General features: G+C 42.4%; 2 protein-coding genes across 14 annotated transcripts in view; one reads left to right on the top strand and one right to left on the bottom strand.

The window, feature by feature from the left end:
- TANC1 (tetratricopeptide repeat, ankyrin repeat and coiled-coil containing 1) overlaps positions 1-12,710 on the top strand; it is a 327,768-nt gene extending 315,058 nt beyond the window's left edge. For all 12 annotated transcript variants that reach the window (XM_081582806.1, XM_081582795.1, XM_081582801.1 and 9 more), the window contains 7 exons: positions 948-1,071; positions 1,413-1,588; positions 4,410-4,542; positions 5,873-5,964; positions 7,640-7,786; positions 8,673-8,773; positions 9,407-12,710. In XM_081582806.1, the coding sequence (XP_081438932.1) occupies positions 948-1,071; positions 1,413-1,588; positions 4,410-4,542; positions 5,873-5,964; positions 7,640-7,786; positions 8,673-8,773; positions 9,407-10,799 (2,166 nt within the window). In that variant the 3' untranslated portion in view covers positions 10,800-12,710. The remainder of the gene's footprint in view (positions 1-947; positions 1,072-1,412; positions 1,589-4,409; positions 4,543-5,872; positions 5,965-7,639; positions 7,787-8,672; positions 8,774-9,406) is intronic.
- A 1,670-nt stretch (positions 12,711-14,380) lies between these two features.
- WDSUB1 (WD repeat, sterile alpha motif and U-box domain containing 1) overlaps positions 14,381-17,747 on the bottom strand; it is a 64,746-nt gene continuing 61,379 nt past the window's right edge. For both annotated transcript variants that reach the window (XM_081582834.1, XM_081582835.1), the window contains one exon: positions 14,381-14,886. In XM_081582834.1, the coding sequence (XP_081438960.1) occupies positions 14,818-14,886 (69 nt within the window). In that variant the 3' untranslated portion in view covers positions 14,381-14,817. The remainder of the gene's footprint in view (positions 14,887-17,747) is intronic.

The following is a 17,747-nucleotide window of genomic DNA, read 5'->3' as shown; positions in this document are numbered from 1 at the left end:
CTTTATAGGGAGAATTTTCTAGACCCAAGTTAACATCATGGAGTTGCGACCCTTCTGATTCCTGCCAGCTCTGTCAGTAGGAGCCTTGAGGGCACCCCACCAAGGTTTTGGCTTTTCTCCTTTCTGGTTCTAAAAGCTTGGTTTGTACCGTCTGTTCCCTGTTACTCTCACAGCTCCCTGTGATGTCCTAGCTAATCTTCTCTTCTCTCTTGGTCCTAGTGTCCCCTAAGTGGTGAGGAAGTTTGTGGAAGCATTTGTTAGTGTGTCCAGAATGAGAAAGCAGTGGGAATATGCCCCCTTCTGTGTGGTGGCGTTAAAACAAATGTGGTCCTGGAGGGAGAGAAGCTGGACCACTGCCCCCTAGACAGAGCAGTTCCCGCTGGGAGGGTCATTGTAGGAGATGCTTGTCTGGTTTTTTTTTGCCCTCCTTTCACCATGTACTGTTTAAAGGCATAACTTGGAGGCAGAGACTCTTGTCCAGGAAGCTTTGGTAAAATCCCCCTGGTGTGAAGGTCCAGCTATCCCTGGAAGCAGACAGCTGAGAGGAGAGGGTAGGTGTTTCCCCATCAGGAACACGGCATCAGCACCCTGTGGGGCCCTGGCTCACTCCATTTGGTTCTGCTCAGCTGCTCCGTAGTGGCTTTCCTGCCATTGCCTGACTGTGCTCAGGATCCCCCTCTCCTTCAAATTGCTGCCTTGTGTGTGCCTGTTTTATAGATAGAGTAATGCATTGGGCCTGTTACAAAGAGCATATATTTGAAAGAACAGTCTGTTCAAAGAAATAAAATGTAAAGATTTTACAAGCCCCATGGATCATATAGCTTAGAGGGGTTTTTGAAAAGAAGAGAGTCCTTTCACTCCTCCTAGAGGTGGAACAGCCAGCCCGGGCAGACAGCATGTGATTGCAGGTGCAGTGGCAAGTGTGTGATCCCGAGTGTTTCTTTCAGATTGTTAGGTTGCTGTTGGACCACGGCTGTGATGTGAACCTAAGTGACAAGCAGGGCCGGACGCCCCTCATGGTGGCTGCTTGCGAAGGGCACCTGAGCACCGTGGAATTTCTCCTTTCAAAAGGTAGTGGCACTGTCCCCCTGTGAGGGCTTCTCTTGGGTGGACAAGGAATAGAGCTTTGGCAGACCCATTTAGTACTTTCTGATTCAGTTTTTTCTAAAAAATCTCTTTATTAAGTCCTTTTGTTTTGGATGTTTTCTGCCTTGCACACAAGTAGAGGGTTTAGGGGTGTGTCCCATGTACCCATTGCTCAGCTACAGCAGGGACGATTGTTTCACCCGTCAGCTTCAGATTTCACCAGCCTGGTGGCCACATTCTGCAAGCCAGGTCTCTACGGATGCAGAAGGGTTTGCTCAGGTCTGGCCTTTCCGAAGTCACATTTATTGAATGGGCTTCTCTTTCAGGTGCCGCCCTTTCTTCCCTGGACAAGGAGGGTCTGTCGGCATTAAGCTGGGCATGTCTGAAAGGCCACAGGGCTGTTGTTCAGTTCCTAGTGGAGGAGGGAGCTGAGATCGACCAGACGGACAAGAACGGCCGCAGCCCCCTGGATCTGGCTGCCTTCTATGGCGACGCGGAGACCGTAGGTACCGCGGTGGCCATGCTCCCCACCCGCGCCAGGCGGGCCAGGCCGCCTGCTGATCTGGGATCTGAGCCATCCCCAAGTGTGTGTGATGCTGGCCCAGTGTGGCCGGGGTGTACACGTGTGCTGTGGGGTGGCTTTCATTTTCTGCTAGTTCTGTGGCATGCGGTCTGTTTCAGAACTGGAGTAAAGATTTTGATAGATTCTTAAAAGCTTAAAATTCCATGATGACAAACTGCACACACATGCATGGATGCAACACACATCCATGAGTATGTGTACGCATATGCATATGTAGTTTTATTTTCTTATAATTTTCATAGAAATAGAATTCCTATATAGTTCATTTAAAAATCACTTTTATATATATGAGAAATTACTGGTCAAATAATTGGTTGGTTTGCTTTTAAATCAATGCAGCTTTGTCTTGAAATAATATAAAATGCTTTGGGCACTGTCTTTATCTCTTTGTCAAATGCCTGAGTCCCTAACTGAGGAATGAAGGGATAAAACCTTAATAAATGAAGAACCACAAAATGTCTTTCAGGGAAAAAAAACACATGTTTGTCAGTCTCTATGTCCCATGCAACAAGCAGGTGTTCAGGAATGTTCAGCTCCATGAGAATGATCATTTATGAACAGTTAACGTGTATCTAACATGAGAATTAGTCAGACAGACAGGTACTGTGTTGCTGGGAGCTGTGGACCTTGGGGCAGAAACCATCCCTACCCTGCACATCTGTGCCTGATGCTTTTAAAAGGCAGTGATATTAGAATTAAATGGTCTCAATTTCCTGAACATTATACATTGTACATAAGTGTCAATTTCCAAAAACAGCTATTTAACTAAACCTCACATCTCCACACTTTTTTTTTCTCTGTTTTTGTTACCTTACCAGATCCTCTAGTTTATCAACATTAGGGAAGAGTGAAGGAGCTTAGTATTCTGTCATTTAAAAAAAAAATTGGGGTATAAACACATAACATAAAATTTACCATCATAACCATTCCTAAGTGAAGACTTTAGTAGTGTTACATACACTTCATATTGTTGTGCAGCCAAAGCCCAGGCTCTTTTTATGTCTTGTAAAGCTGAAACTGCACCCACTAAACAGTAAGTCCTTGTTACCACCCCTCACCCCCAGCTTCTGGCCGCCATCTTTCTATCAATACTTTCTGTTTCTCTGAATGACAACTTTTGGTCCTTCATACACGTGGAATCATACAATATTCATCTTTTTGTGACTAACTTATTTCACTCAGCATTATGTCTTCCAGGTTTGTCCATGTCATAGCATGTGTCAGGATGTCCTTAAGGCTGAGTAATATTCCATTTTTGTATTTACCTCATTTTGTTAATCCATTCATCCACTCAGTGGGCACGTGCATTGTTTCCACCTCTTGGGTATTATGAATAGTGCTCTTATGAACATGGGTATGCAAATATTTCATTTAGATCTTGCAAATTCTTGAGATCTTGAAAACTCTTGGAAATCTTTCCATTCTCTTGAATAGATACCCAGAACTAAGATTGCTGAATCAAGCAGTAATACTATTCTTGATTTCTTGTGGAACCTTCATATTGTGTCCATAGTGGTTACATCCTGTCAGCAATGAGCATGGGTACCTGTTTCTCCATATCCTCTCCAGCACTTATTTTCTGTTTCATTCTGTTTTTTTTAACAGTAGCCATCCTAATAGTTAATAACTTGTTTTGTGTCTTTGATTTGCAGTTCCCTAGTGATGAACATTTTCTCACATGTTTATTGGCCATTTGTATGTCATCTTTGGAAAAATGTCTGTTCAGATACTTTGCCTATTTTTTCAGTTTTATTGAAGTATAGTTGATTTACAGTGTGCTAATTTCTGTGCAGAATGACTCTGTTATACATACATACATACATATATATATATATATATATATATACTTTTTAATATTCTTTCCATTATGGCTTATCACAGCTTTCCTATTTTTAAATTGGGTTATTTGAGGCTTTTGTTGTTGAGTTGTAGGAGTTCTTTACATATCCTGGATATTAATCCCTCTAGTGTTATTTTGTGAACAGCTGGTATACTGATAAGATGTATCAGATCCACATGAAAATCTAAGCAATCTACAGATTTTTTTCTAGTGAGTAGAGCAATTTTACTGGCAATTTCTGTTTCTATCAAACCACAGTGTAGTTTTCCCTGTTGTTCTCTACTTAGCCCAAGTGACAACTGCTTTGTCACATCAAGTCAGTCTTAGCAGCATGGTCTTAAGCTTTCCATCTTTACAGTCCCTATATTCAAATCTCTTTCCTATGCCTTAAAAGTGAATTATAATTGAGTCTGGCGGATCCCAAGCTTTTCAAGTTCTGTATCCAGGCTGTGTGGATCTGAGTGTTTCTGGAGTGCCCGTTGCCGTAAACTGGTAGCACGTTGGAGCTCCTAATAAGTAATTGGAGATGAAAAAATGACTGTACCTCATCTCTGTGGCCTGGGAAGTAGGGTGAGGAAGACAGGTGAAGGCGTTGCATGTACCTGTCTGTGGTCTGGGTGCACGGACACACTTCCCACCCCCTTCCGGAACGCCTACCTGTCTTCTGTCTTCCTCATTGCCAACATCAAAATCACTTTAGCAGAGCAGGTTTGAGCTGTGGATTGCAGTTTCTCTGCTTTGTTCTATGTCAACTTTATTTCCATTCTAGGATCCCATTAGGCCAGAGGCATCCAAGATCAGAGTAAAACTAAGATCGCCAGCTTCTACACCAGCTGCGGCATTGGGTGAGGTGAGGGCTCTTCTGCCTGTGCCCTCAGGGCCTGTGCTCTCTCTCTGCAGGTGCTGTATCTGGTGGACAAGGGGGCTGTGATTGAGCATGTGGACCACAGCGGTATGCGGCCGTTGGACAGAGCCATTGGTTGTCGGAACACATCTGTAGTGGTTACGCTGCTGAGAAAAGGAGCCAAATTAGGTCAGTGAACACCTCAGTGCAGCAACAAGAGAAAGGGTAGCTTCAGGTTTTAGAGTATGTGAGGGACTGTATTCACCTGCTCCCAGGTTAAGGAGTAAAAGGTCAGGTGTATGGAGGGTTTTTTTTTTTTTTTTTGGTCCCTCTCTAAGACTCAGTTAATCAGTCATTCAGAGTGTTTAAAAGAGGAGAAAGCAGAGGCCAGTGTTGAGGGATAGCCCAGCACTGGGGGTGTCAGGGATGCGTGAGAGCCACAGTGGGAGCAGTTCTGTCAGGCTCCGTGAGGAGGGGCTAAGGGTGGCTGGGCAAGAGCTGGCAGGTGGTTGTCATGAGCAGGCGAGTGTGAGGACCACTGTTTGGGAGGTGGCGTCTAGTCTGCTAGGAAGGGCAGTGGCAACCCCAGCACATGTTCTGGGAGAGAAAGTCCTGAGGACTTATGGAGACAAGATGGGTGACTTAAGGATATCGAGGGTGAGAGTTCTGAGAGGTAGGACCATGGCACACAGTTCAGAGTGTGGTGAAGGGCACCCAGACAGCACTGGTTTTATCTGGTTTCATGTCAGACCTTTGGCTGCCAGCAGCTCTGGGGAGGGGACTGCGATGAAGGCGATAATATCATTAAGCAGCTCATGGTATCAGGAACTATTGTGAGCAGTTTCATGTTTTACCTTATTTCATCGTCACCTACCCTATGAGAGGGGAATGAGAATAGCATCAGGTCACAGAGGAGGAACCCAGCTGAAGGTGGTGAATAGCTCCCCTGAGGTCATGGTGAGCGGCAGGTCACTGTGAACCTGAGTCTAACTCCTGAGTCTCCCCTTAGGCACTGCTCCCTGTGCGTGTTGGGAAGAGGATTAGACAGCTTGTAGCCGCGCTGGCCGCTGCGGGAGAGAAGCAGACACAGGCGGAGGCAGGGAGGCCGAGGGCAGCAGGGCCAGAGCTCGCATCTCAGAGCGGACTTGGTTGTGAATGTGAGAGATTCTGTGAATGCGGGCCTGCCTTCACCTGTCTGTGGTCCTGACAGCACTGCAGGGAGCTAAGGAGATGATTTGGAAGCAGATCTCCACAGGAGGGAGGGTGGCTCGAGGCCCCACTGATGCCTTCGTGTCCCAGTACTGTTTTCCACCACAGTGACAGTGTGTGCGGGATGCAGTTCCTGCTAAGCACTCTCTTCTCTTCGTTGTATTGTTGTCCAGGGTCTGCAGAGCATGCTGCAGGGTGCTCTGAGGCTGGCTGCTCTGCTGTGTGCAGGCTTAGCTGTGGTGTATTAAAGTATTGAACTCCTTGCCTCCACGCCCACCCGAGTGCCTCTGAACACATGTTTGTTTTGCAGGAAATGCTGCCTGGGCGATGGCTACTTCCAAACCTGATATTTTGATTATACTTTTACAGAAATTGATGGAGGAAGGAAATGTGATGTACAAAGTAAGTGGTATCGCCCTTTTCTGGGATGCAGTGACACCCTGCGAGCAGCCTCTTAGTTGGGGGTGTAATGGATATAGCTGTGCTACCACACAGGATGCATGTAGCTCAGCAAGTAGATGTTCCGGGAGGTGCCATCCGGGCCTCAAGCCCGGGCTTTGATATCTTAACAGCGGAATCTTCCAGGTGGAACGCACTCCTCTTCGTGTCTGGGAACCATTATTTCTGAACAAATCCCTGCGGCTGTAACTATGATTTACAGCCTGAAGCCTTGCTATGGAGGCAGAGTAGCTTCTGGTTTAACAGGCACATCCTACAGGAAATTCTTTGGCGCCTGGAATCATGAGACATGGGAAAGGAACACTCAGGAGACATTTTCATAAGAAAAGAATCATGCAATCCCCCAAGCCTTTATTATCTTCATTTTAGTATCTATAAGCCTCTGGAATTTGAAACTGTTTCTAGAGAGATTTTTACATAAAATAGTCAATAATATATAATACTCAGTTAGGAGGCAAATTAATTTTTTTCTCATTTTCCCTTAGAAATGTAAAGACAATTTAAAGAGTAGTGATTTTGACTTTAACAAATTTCAAACTAAGACATCCAGTTTAGATCAGAGGTCAGTACACTTTGCCTGGAGAGAGGAGGGGAGTAACTATGTTAGGCTTTGCTCTATGGTCCTTGTCACACACACCGCACACACACCCCCACCCCCGCCCCGAACTGTGCTCTTGTGGCACAGACTCAGCCAAGATAGACACAGAGGAGCCAGGCCAGGTTCCAGACTGTGTTTGCAGAAATAGGTAGCAGGCCAGGTTTGGCCCAGAACCGTAGTTTGCCAACCTTGAGTTTAGAGAGATAGGCCATTTCCATAGATCATCATTCTTTCCAGGTATCTGATTAACAGAGTTAAAAGATTATGAAAACAAAAAAACTATCAATACATCATGACCATTTTAATCCTTTTTTACCATGAAGCAGCTGCACTTGCTGTGTTTTCCTTTTCTTTTTTTTTTTTTAAATAATAACAAATAAATAGGCGTATAGCATGACCCAGCAGGGTTCCTGGCTTGGAATCAGTTTGAAATTGAGTTCAGAGTGTGTATTGTTGTGGCTTTGAAGTGGTTTTAATATGAATTTTGGTAGGCAATTATGTTAGAAATATGAAGCCATTTTCAACAGACTTCATACCTGCTGCGAGACAGACCCGACAGAGCAAATGGATTTCTTTAGCCTTGAAAATGACGTGCAGTGCTGCGTGGGGTTTTAAAGCCCATGTTTTAGTTTTTCTTAAAAGAAAAATTATTATTCTACAGTAAGCTCTAGGTTTATCCACAAGACTCTACTTGCCTTGAGTACGCCATCATTTTTCCATCTGATTTCTGTTACACTTTGCATGAAAGTGTCTTTACATGAGAGATCATTCCTGAAATGTTTGTCTAAAATATATAATGGGGATGATAGTCCAATGTTTTAAGACTGATAGCTATGGGTTTGGCAATTTACAGATCCCTCCCTCTAACCTGGTTCTGGTCACAGACACCTGTGTGGGCAGTGAGGCCACGCGACCCTGCCAGTTTGTGGACTGGTTCTGGCTACAGCCCGTCCTCATCAGGTTCCTTATTCATCTTGCAGCCTCTGAAAAAGATAAATTTCTCTGGTTTTTTATTCCTAGAAAGGGAAGATGAAAGAGGCAGCCCAGAGGTACCAGTATGCCTTAAGGAAGTTTCCTCGAGAAGGATTCGGAGAGGACATGAGACCATTCAATGAGCTAAGAGTTTCCCTCTATCTCAATCTGTCTCGCTGCCGAAGAAAAACAAATGTAAGCCCGTTATTCCAGTCTTTCAGCCATAGACTGTTCTCATGGTGGAGGAGGCCTGCCCTTCCACGCCCTAGTCATGAGACTGCCCATCTTGTGTTTGTACTTTTCTATGAGCTTGGTACATGGGGAACTGCTTGCCTGGGGTGACTGTCATTAGATCATGGCGCCCACCCACCCCCCAGTGTTGAGAGGAGTGCATATGGTATCGTTTCTGTGTCTCATTGATGATGAGCACATGCAAACTGCTCCTCCACCTCTGCCCAGCTGCATGTGGCCAGAGCTGTCATGAGTGGTCTGTCCCCAGGTTCAGAAGGAAAGGGCATCATTGTAGAATTCAACACAAATGCGTTACATACAATCTGCTTAGTGTTTATTATGTTTGCTTAAAAGGTAAGCCAGGAACTGGTTAGTTCATAATTAATTAACCCTAGTTAACTCAGTTAACTTACAACTAGATTTGTTTCAGTACCACTTTCTTTCTTTTTAACTGCATCTTGCCTCCAACAAGCCTGTGACCTTCCTGTTTCTGCGCCCATGTACTCTTCCCGCCTTCCTGAGGCATCTGTGCCCCCTGAGGCTGCCCCCCCACACCGACCCCTGGGTGCTGGCTCCTGTCGGCCTTCACTTTGCTGCACTGCTTCCAACACTTCTCTCTTCCGAGTTCAACAATTTTTGCTCCTCTGTTGGATTCTTCCCATAAGAACATTTATACGCTTTAACTGTCACCCAACTCTACAACAAAAAACCTAACTTGCCTTCCCCTTCACCTTGCTCTGATTGTGTCCCAATTCTCTGTCAACCTCTAGAGCAAAACTCCTATTAAAAAGTTGGCTGTCATCATGTTTCAGTGCTGCTTCTGATTTGTGTGTTTAAATATTGATACCAGGACTTCGGCATGGCAGAAGAATTTGCGTCCAAGGCCCTTGAGTTGAAACCAAAGTCCTACGAAGCCTTTTATGCCAGGGCGAGAGCCAAGAGAAGTAGCAGGTACCGTCTGGGGTTAGATGCGAGACTAGTGAAGCCTTCTTGTTTTGCTCTGGCCTCAAAGCTTTGGGGGCTTCTGATCCATGAGCACCACTCAGTGCCTCTCCTCCTTTTTGATACTGAGTAGGTAGCTTCCAGAAGGCACAGCAGTGGAAATCATTAGCAATGGCTAAACTTTTACTTTCTCTAGACATCTCTTAACTGAACCTCCCCTCCACCAGTTGACCTGTACTGCAACATCGAGTTCCTAGCTTAGTCCGTGTTACCAGTGAGACAGCCAACCAGAGAGGAGGCAGTGGGGAAGGGGCGGAGTCAATAGGACTTGAGTTGCTTGGGGTGGGGCGAGGGAGGTGATGTGAAGAGGATTCTAACCCCTCTGCTTTTTGCTGAGCTCACCACCACCATCTGGTCTTTGTAGAGATGCTGGGGCCCTGGAAATGCATGGTTCTGGGTTAGAATCTGGCGCTCCCACTTGGCTGAGTGAGTCTAAGCTAGTTAGTTCCATGGGTCCCATCCACACAAAACCCGCACAGAACTCACTCAGCTACCTTTTCTTTTAAAGCAGAGCTGCTTTATGAACAGTTGCATTCAGAGTTCTTTCTTATGTGACTTGTAATTGTATCTTTCAAAATAAAGGCAGTTCGTGGCTGCCCTGGCTGACTTGCGAGAAGCAGTGAAGCTCTGTCCCGCCAACCAGGAGATTAGGCGGCTCCTGGCCCGCGTGGAGGAGGAGTGTAAGCAGCTCCAGAGGAGCCAGCAGCAGAAGCACCAGGCGCCCCCGCCTGCCCCACCCACCGACTCGGACAACGAGGAGGACGCCCCGACGCCCGGCCTGAACGACCAATTTCACCTTGGGGAGGCTGAAGAGAAGACATCGCCACCGGAAGAAGCCATTTCCCTTGCTCCCAGGCCCCCGCCATCCTCGTCCGCGCCCTCCCCGTACATCCGAAACCTTCAGGAAGGGCTCCAGCCCAAGATAAGGCCCGTGTCACCACTGCAGAGTCGGCCGGGGGCCGGCAAGACCCTGAGGGAGGCGGTGGCCCAGCCGGGGCTGAAGGTGCAGCCCACCAAGCAGGCACAGATCGTGAAGACCAGCCAGCACCTGGGCTCCGGACCCGCGGGCGTGAGAAATGGCAGCTCGAAGACGCAGGTCTCTCCACTGAATCCTCCCCAGAGCCCCATGCCCGGAAGACTGCCCGCTGCCCACACCGGTGGCAGAAGCCTGCATGTGGAGGGAGCAGCTTCTGGCCCCTTCGGCGATCGGCTGGGGCCCAGCCCCACAGTCCACCTGCAGCACAGTGAGGGCGACGCTGCGTATCCTTTACCAAGCAAGATAAAAACTGCGGAGAGACTTCTGTCTCATGCTGCTGTGGCTGTGGACGTGGTCCCTCTAAACCCAGGGGGTCCAGTGAGCTGCGGTGACACCCGACACCCGGCTTCCCTCAGTAGCTCAGGCTCTTCCGGTTCTCCCTCGAGCAGCATCAAGATGTCAAGCTCCACCAGTAGTTTGGCTTCAAGCAGCAGTTTCTCGGATGGCTTCAAAGTTCAAGGACCAGATGCTCGAATTAAAGACAAGGTTGGTATCCAGGTTCCGAGTGGCACAGCTGAGCACAGACCTCGCAATACTCCATTCATGGGCATCATGGATAAGACTGCGAGGTTCCAGCAGCAGAACCATCCTCCTGGCCGCACCTGGCACTGCGCGGCACCAGAGGGGCTGCTGACAAGCGCACCTTCTGCAGCTGGCCTGCAGGCCTCGAACTCTGAGAAGCCCTCTCTCAAGCAAGCCAAAGCCTGCCCTGGGTCTACCCTGGTTGGAGGTGTCCACAACGGGGCCCAAGTGAAGGAGCTAGAAGAAAAGAAGTGCCAAATGCCAGTCCACTGTCAGGACAGCAGGGTAACTAAGACCATTTCACATCTGTATCAGGAAAGTATGTCTAAACAGCAGTCTCATATCAGCAATGAAGCCCACAGGAGTCACCTCCCTTCAGCAAAACCAAAGCGATCATTCATAGAATCAAATGTGTGAGCCTAAAGAGAGACCCATTTGTAGTATTTGGAAGACAGTGTGTTGGTGCCTGGTAATAATTAAATGGTTGTACATGAGAAAAATTACTTTTTAGCCATATATTTTTTTCCCCTCTGGAGTGGATCAGATGCCATTGATATACTGAAAGGGTCAGATTAAATTTCTTTAGTAAATAGAAGTCACCAGAAATAAGAATGCTAACCAGAATTGGAAAAGTGTAACTAGCTATGCCTATTAAGTTAAAAATTTAAGGCAGCCAGGAAGACATTAACTCATGCTTCTCTCTTACAAAATTGTTTGGTTTTTTATCACTTTTTTCCTAGCATTTGCTATGTAGTTAAGATCACATTATTTCTTAGATAATGTAAATATCTAGTAATAGTTTAACTCATGACATAATATCCAGGTGATATGTTCTGGAAAAGAGGAAATTTTCAAGTTACAGTTCCAGTAAGTCAAATCTTTATATATATATGTATGTATACATGTGGTTGACCCTTGAACAATGTAGGAGTTAGGGGCGCCAACCTCTATACAGTCAAAAATCCATGTATAACTTTACAGTTGGTCCTCTGGAGGGTTCCACATCCTTGTATTCAACCATCCGTGGATCATGTAGTACTATAGTATGTACTGACTGAAAAAAAAGTGGACCTTCACAGTTCAAACCCTTGTTGTTCAAAGGTCAGTGTGTGTGTGTGTGTATGTATATAAAAGACCTGAGTAATTTCTATCTGAATATAAATGTGACTTTGCATATTATACAGCTGGTTTGTTTTTTAAGCAAAATACAAGAACATCCAGGTAATGTTCTCTCCATAGCAGTTCCCTTAAAAAGATAACTTTTATTTCTGTGTTACAGTTCTCATTAAAATATTTTTATAGCACCTTTTTTTGGAACTACATTCCTGCTTCAATGTATTTTTAATATTTGAAAATGATATAAACCATTTGGAATCATGATTGGTAGTTAAGTTGAATTTGGGCTAAAACACTAAGTTTTAGTAGTTGTATTCTGTATTCTTATACAGCATTCTCGGTGACATGTAAATTAGCTCTCAACTGATTCCCAAACTGCTTTTATCAATGACAGCACTCCTGGAACAAGCCTTCCCAGGTCCTCTAAGGACAGTATTTAATTTGGATACTTAAGGTGTGGCTGGCTATTGCTTTTATTATACAGTCATTACTTTAGAGCTATATGTTGTATATATGAAATAGCTAAAGTTGTATTTAGACTTGTAAATATAACTATTTCAAGTAGTTAATCTGGAAGTCATATATTTGCATGTGCTTTTTAAGCTTCATCCATGCTGTTTATTGCACTGAGCGATATATAGGCATGTTAACAGTATCCAAGTAACGGCACTTTATCTCATTTATATGAACACCTCTGAGGTGCTACTTAAGTCCAAACTGATGTATTATTCATTTGTAAAGATAAGGTACAGGAATGATCCTTGAGTTAAAGGTATTTTTATATGAAAATGATATGCTATTGGAGGATGTTAAAATGCTAGTTTTCAGAGAGGTGGGAGTGTGTTTGTTTTATATGTTGGGATGTGAAATTATTTTCTAGAATTGGAGAGAAGAAGTTCTATATTTACAGAATGTTTTAAAAATGAAGAGTTGTAATGTTCCTGTGAGCATCATTATGGTTTTGTACGAATAGGAACCTTCTGGTGTCATTCTTCAATATTAGTTCCTGTGTAGAGTGTACTTTGTATAGTTTTATTGTTTTTTTTAAGAGGCTTTTCATGAGGTTCTGCTATAACTACTATGGCTTATTTATTGTTTATTGTTTTCTTTAATGTTGTGGAAGTCTTCCTCTTTCATTATGTAGGTTTCTGCACAACTACTGTACTTGTCTGTCTGGAATAAAGACGATAGTTTGTTTTGCATTAAATGAAACAGTGGCTGAGTAGAGGAGATCCTGACGTCAGCTATCTGCCTCACTTGAATCCTGGGCAAGCGTGTCCCTAAAAAAGGGGGAAAGCCTGATTTTCAGTACTACTACAAATGCATATTTACTGTTATTTCATTTTAGAACAAGGATAATGGCATCTAGAAATCCCAAAATATTTCAAGGTCAAAATTAGTCTTTTTGCCTGAAATGAGGAGCATGCATGAGGAGCCTTCTAAACTTCTGTTCCAGAAATCCTGGCGTCTGTTTGTATTGGCAACACGGTATCTTCAGTTTTTAGCTCTCACTTTGGCGATACACTGAACACTGTGCTAATGTGAAATTTTGTTCTTCACATATGTATTAATCTCTGAGTTAAAAGTGTTTATACCCACATATTTCAGTTTCAAAGTCGTATGAGTGAGCGTGAACATTAAACTGTTGTGTTAAAATATCCTGTACTTGGAGTCTTAAGCCTGAACAACTTCAGGTTATTGTATGGTTACTGCTATTATTAGCAAGGCTTAAAGTATTTTCAGTCCTTATTTAAAGTCATGTATTTAAACTCAAGGTGAAAAAACAAAACTGGGTAGGAGGGGAAAATCTAGTAACAGATAAAATTCTTATTGGATGACTTTTCCTGTGATGCTGCCAGTGTGACTATTAGAATTTACTATACATTATGATTTTGATGGATTCTGAGTAAATGTATTTGGTCCAATAGTTCCAGGAACTGCTATCTCCTTGGGAAGCTGTTGGTCAGAGCTGAGGACCAAGCAGCAGGGGTGGGTGGGGCTGCTCCTGCCTAGTCCTGCAGGGACAGTGGCCCCCTAGAGCAGAGGGGCCATGTGGTGTCCTTTCCTATGGATGGTTTTGGATTTTCTTGTTTGTGCTTTGTGGGGAGGAGTAGTTAGCTTTGCTTTGTTTGTATAGAAAAACAAAACACTTCACTTTGGTAAATTGGCATCTTAGTCTTCAGCCACTTAACTAGAAACTATCCTAGTGAAACATAGGAAAAGAAAATCACCTTCTTTAAAACATTTAAAAAATAACACATCTTTTATTGTGTTTTCTGTCAGTGACTTCAATGATTTCTAGTAATTTTTATGTGAAAACCAGCTAGCCCTTTTGAAAAATAAGTGTTATTTTATCAAAACACAAGATATCTGGTCCAATGGTGAGAGCACTACCAGTTTTAACAAGTCTTTTGATGGAATATATACTTACATTGCTTTTTTGTGTTTTCAAATTTCAGAACAATTACAATGAGGGTTTGGGGGTAAGTACAGAGTCCTGGTCCCTCCTTATTTAGTATTAGCAAGCTTTGCACTAATGGCTTCCATTTTGGTGAACAATTTGTGAGAGGGAGGGAGAGGCAGTACAACCTCCACTTACGGAACCTGAAGTCTCCTGCGTAAATGTTCATCAGGGTGCTTGTATTAGCTATCAGCCTATTGTGTACAAATGTATAGTCACCTTAGCTTACACTACGATGTGAGAACTTTTTAAGAACTCTACATTCTAAAAAGGAGGCTAGTCTGCTACTTTATATGTTTCAGCAAAGTCGACCTAATATATCGGTGATAATTTATGTGAACTTGTACCTAGGTTTGGACAATGGGGGAAGAAAATCATTACTACCTTGCAAACTTAGAAGCTAAAAAAACTGCTCAGTAAATGTATCAAAGTGATTTTCTCAATTTATTCATAAACAAATTACAATTATTTTGCTAAAAATCTCTTTAGAAGGATTCCAGAGAGTTATCAAATGAAATGTTATTAACTAGGATTTAATTATGTTCTAGTCTAGATTATTCTGATCTTTGGTTATAATGCAATATGATCTATAACAAGAATAAACTTGAGCATTGCAATTTGAAGTCAAAGTAAAACTTTCTCATAGGTTAAGACTATTCACTATTATATGAAAAGGCTTTTTAATAGGTAACTAAATTTGCAAAGTTTACCTTTAAATCACTCAAGTGAGATCTCAGAAAATATAAATAACACAATATAGAGAGTTTTATTTTTGATGTGTCTCACTTAGCCATCGATCAATGGCCATTTTCAGAGTCCTATTTGGTGTAAGTATCACTGAAGAAAGAACAAGATTTGTCATGGGACTGCTGCGTTTCTTTTTGCTGATCCAATTTTCCATTGCTTCCTTTTCATATGAGTAGCCATCTAAAAAAAAAAAAGCCACATACACAAATTAGTTACAGTGTAGGAAAGGGAAATTAGGATCACTAAAATGGTTTTATACAAATTCCACTGCCAAGGCCTTTACTATTATTTAAGTGGTATTCTTGTCTTGCACCACTGCTCCCAAAATATTTCTGCAATGACATCCTAAATTCTACCATGTAAGATACATTAAGATTGCACAAATTCCCTTGAACAGTATCCAAAAAAAAAAAACTGGAAAAGGGGGCTTCTGTTAAAAATTCAGATGTAGCACTAAGGAAGAAAGGAAATGAATCAGGTAGAAGAGAGGAGAGTGGTGGTAAAGCTACAAGGTCCGGCTGTTGTTGCCAGCTCTGTGTACCAGTTAATGTGGCAACAGATGGGAGCAAAGAGTTCTAGGGAAGACTCAGCCTAACTTTCCAACACACTGAAAAGTCAGGGAAACACGATACCAAGAGATTATAAAGTGCACCCTACTATGGACTTGGGCATTTACACTGCCAAAAGAAAAAAAAGATCTACTGGCTAAGGATTTTAATACCATGTTCTTACGAACTTATTTGTACATGTAAAGGTTGGAGGTTTTGCTTCACTATTTTTATACTTGTAGCTCTTTCAAACTGAAAATCTTAGTTCCTAATTACATTTACACAGTAACCTATTTGTTTTAATCTGCAATGCATACAACTGTTGCAAACTAACAATGCCTATGTGTTACTAACAAAAGACTGGTAAAGATTTTGAAGATTTCTTTCTGGCTCTGTCACCATCATAGATTGATTTGTTTAGTCACTAAGTCGTGTCCAACTCTTTTTGTAACCCCATGGACTGTACCCCCTCCCCCCGCATGCCCCGAGACTCCTCAGTCCATGGGATTCTCCAGGCAAGAATACTGGAGTGGGTAGCCTATCCCTTCTCCAGGGGATCTTCCTGGATCAGGAATCAAACCCGTGTCTCCTGCACTGGCAGGTCAATTCTTTACCACTGAGCCACAAGGGAACCCCCAATTGATCCACTAGGGCTGTCAAACTGAAATTGTGTTTGAGAATCACTGGAGAAAATTTTTTTCTGTTTATGTAACTGGACATAGAATGTGGTCCATTTACTTCCCTTTTTATCCTCCCAATTATTAGAGACTGGTTTGCTTCTCATGATGTATTTTTAACATTTAAGTGTCTTCAAAGTAAAACTATAAGAACAAGTCACAGCAAGACGAGTCTGTAATCTGTCCAACCCATGTACCCTCTCTTCCCATGCAGGTAACCAGGTAAGTTATTGTTTACCTTTTCCTTTTGAAAATATAAGCAAATGTATGTGTACACACACATACATATATTCTTACACATATTCTTATTCTTACTCCTCTATATTCTTACATAAAAGTTAGCATGCTCCATACTATTCTATACCCGATTGGCTTTTTAAATTAACGATACCTTGCTTTTTTATTCCCCCACATCCCTGTATGGATGTATTAATGAACATATGGGTTATTTCCAGTACCTTTTACAAATACTGCTGCAATGAACAGTCTTATCATTTGGGAAGGAATTCGAGCAGTAGGATTTGCTGCATTGAAGAGCAAATTTATATAATTTTGCTAGAAATGCTCGTACTTTCATAGGAATTCTACCATTTTTCCCCTGCTAGCAACACAGATTAGAGTGCCCGACTTTTCCTCAGAGCCCAGCCAAGAGACTATGTTGTCAAACTTAGTTTTTACCAGTTTCTCATGAGCATTTTAAGGGAGCTAGAACATTTTTTCATCTGTTTAAGAACCATTTGCTTTTCTTTTTCCTGTGAACTGACCATATTTTTTTACTAATTTTTCTATTAGGTTTCTCTTTCTTAATTTCAGATTTTTGAGATATAACTGACATAAGCTTCAGGTATGCAACGTAACAATTATTTGTGTTATTGTTTCTCAAGATTGCTTTGGTTATTTGGAGTTGTTTCATACACACTTTAAAATTTTTATATTTCTGTGAAAAATGCCATTGCAATTTTGTTAGAAATTGCACTGAATCTGTAGATTGCTTAGGTAGTGTGGAGAGTTTAATGGTACTATCCATGAGCACAGAGTATCTTTCCATTTATTTGTGTCTTCAATTACATTAATGTCTTGTAGTTTTCAGTGTATAGATCTCTTACCTCTTGAGTTAAATTCTTAGGTATTTCATTCTTTTTGATGCAATTGCAAATAGGATTGTTCTCTTAATTTCTCTAATTGCTTGTTACTAGTATACGGAAACACAACTGATTTCTACATAGTGACTGTATAAACTAACTTTATTGAATTGGTTTATTAGTTATAATAGTTTTTTTGTGAACTCTTTAAGGTTTTCTATGTATGTCATCTTTAAGTTTTCCTTTTCCAATTTGGATGCCTTTTCTTTTTCTTGCCTAAGTGCACTGGCAAGGACTTCCAATACTGTGTTGAATAAAAGTGGTGAGAGTCTGCATCCCTGTCCCACATCTTTAAAGGAAGCCATTTCAGCTTTTTACCATAGAGTATGAGGTGAGCTATGGGCTTGTCTTATATAACCTTTATGATTTTAAGGTAATGGCTCTCTATGCTTACTTTATTGAAAGTTTTTATCATAAATGGATATTAAATTCTGAGATACTTTTCTGCATCTATTGAGATGTTCATATGATTTTATCCTTCATTTTCTTAATGTGATGCATCACATTTATTTACAGATGATAATTCTTGCATCCCTAGAATAAATCCACTTGATCATGGTATATGATTCTTTTAATGTATGGTTGAATTCGGCTTGCTGATATTTTGTTGAGGATTTTTGCATCTATGGTTATCAAGGATATTGACCTGAAATTTCCTTTTCTTGTGTGTTCTC

Source organism: Giraffa tippelskirchi, chromosome 3 (genome assembly GCF_054371585.1).
Source record: "Giraffa tippelskirchi isolate mGirTip1 chromosome 3, T2T-mGirTip1v1.2.pri, whole genome shotgun sequence".
Taxonomy (NCBI): Eukaryota; Metazoa; Chordata; class Mammalia; order Artiodactyla; family Giraffidae; genus Giraffa; species Giraffa tippelskirchi.
Note: the sequence above shows the minus strand (reverse complement) of the source record. Positions and strands in the feature narration are given on the sequence as shown.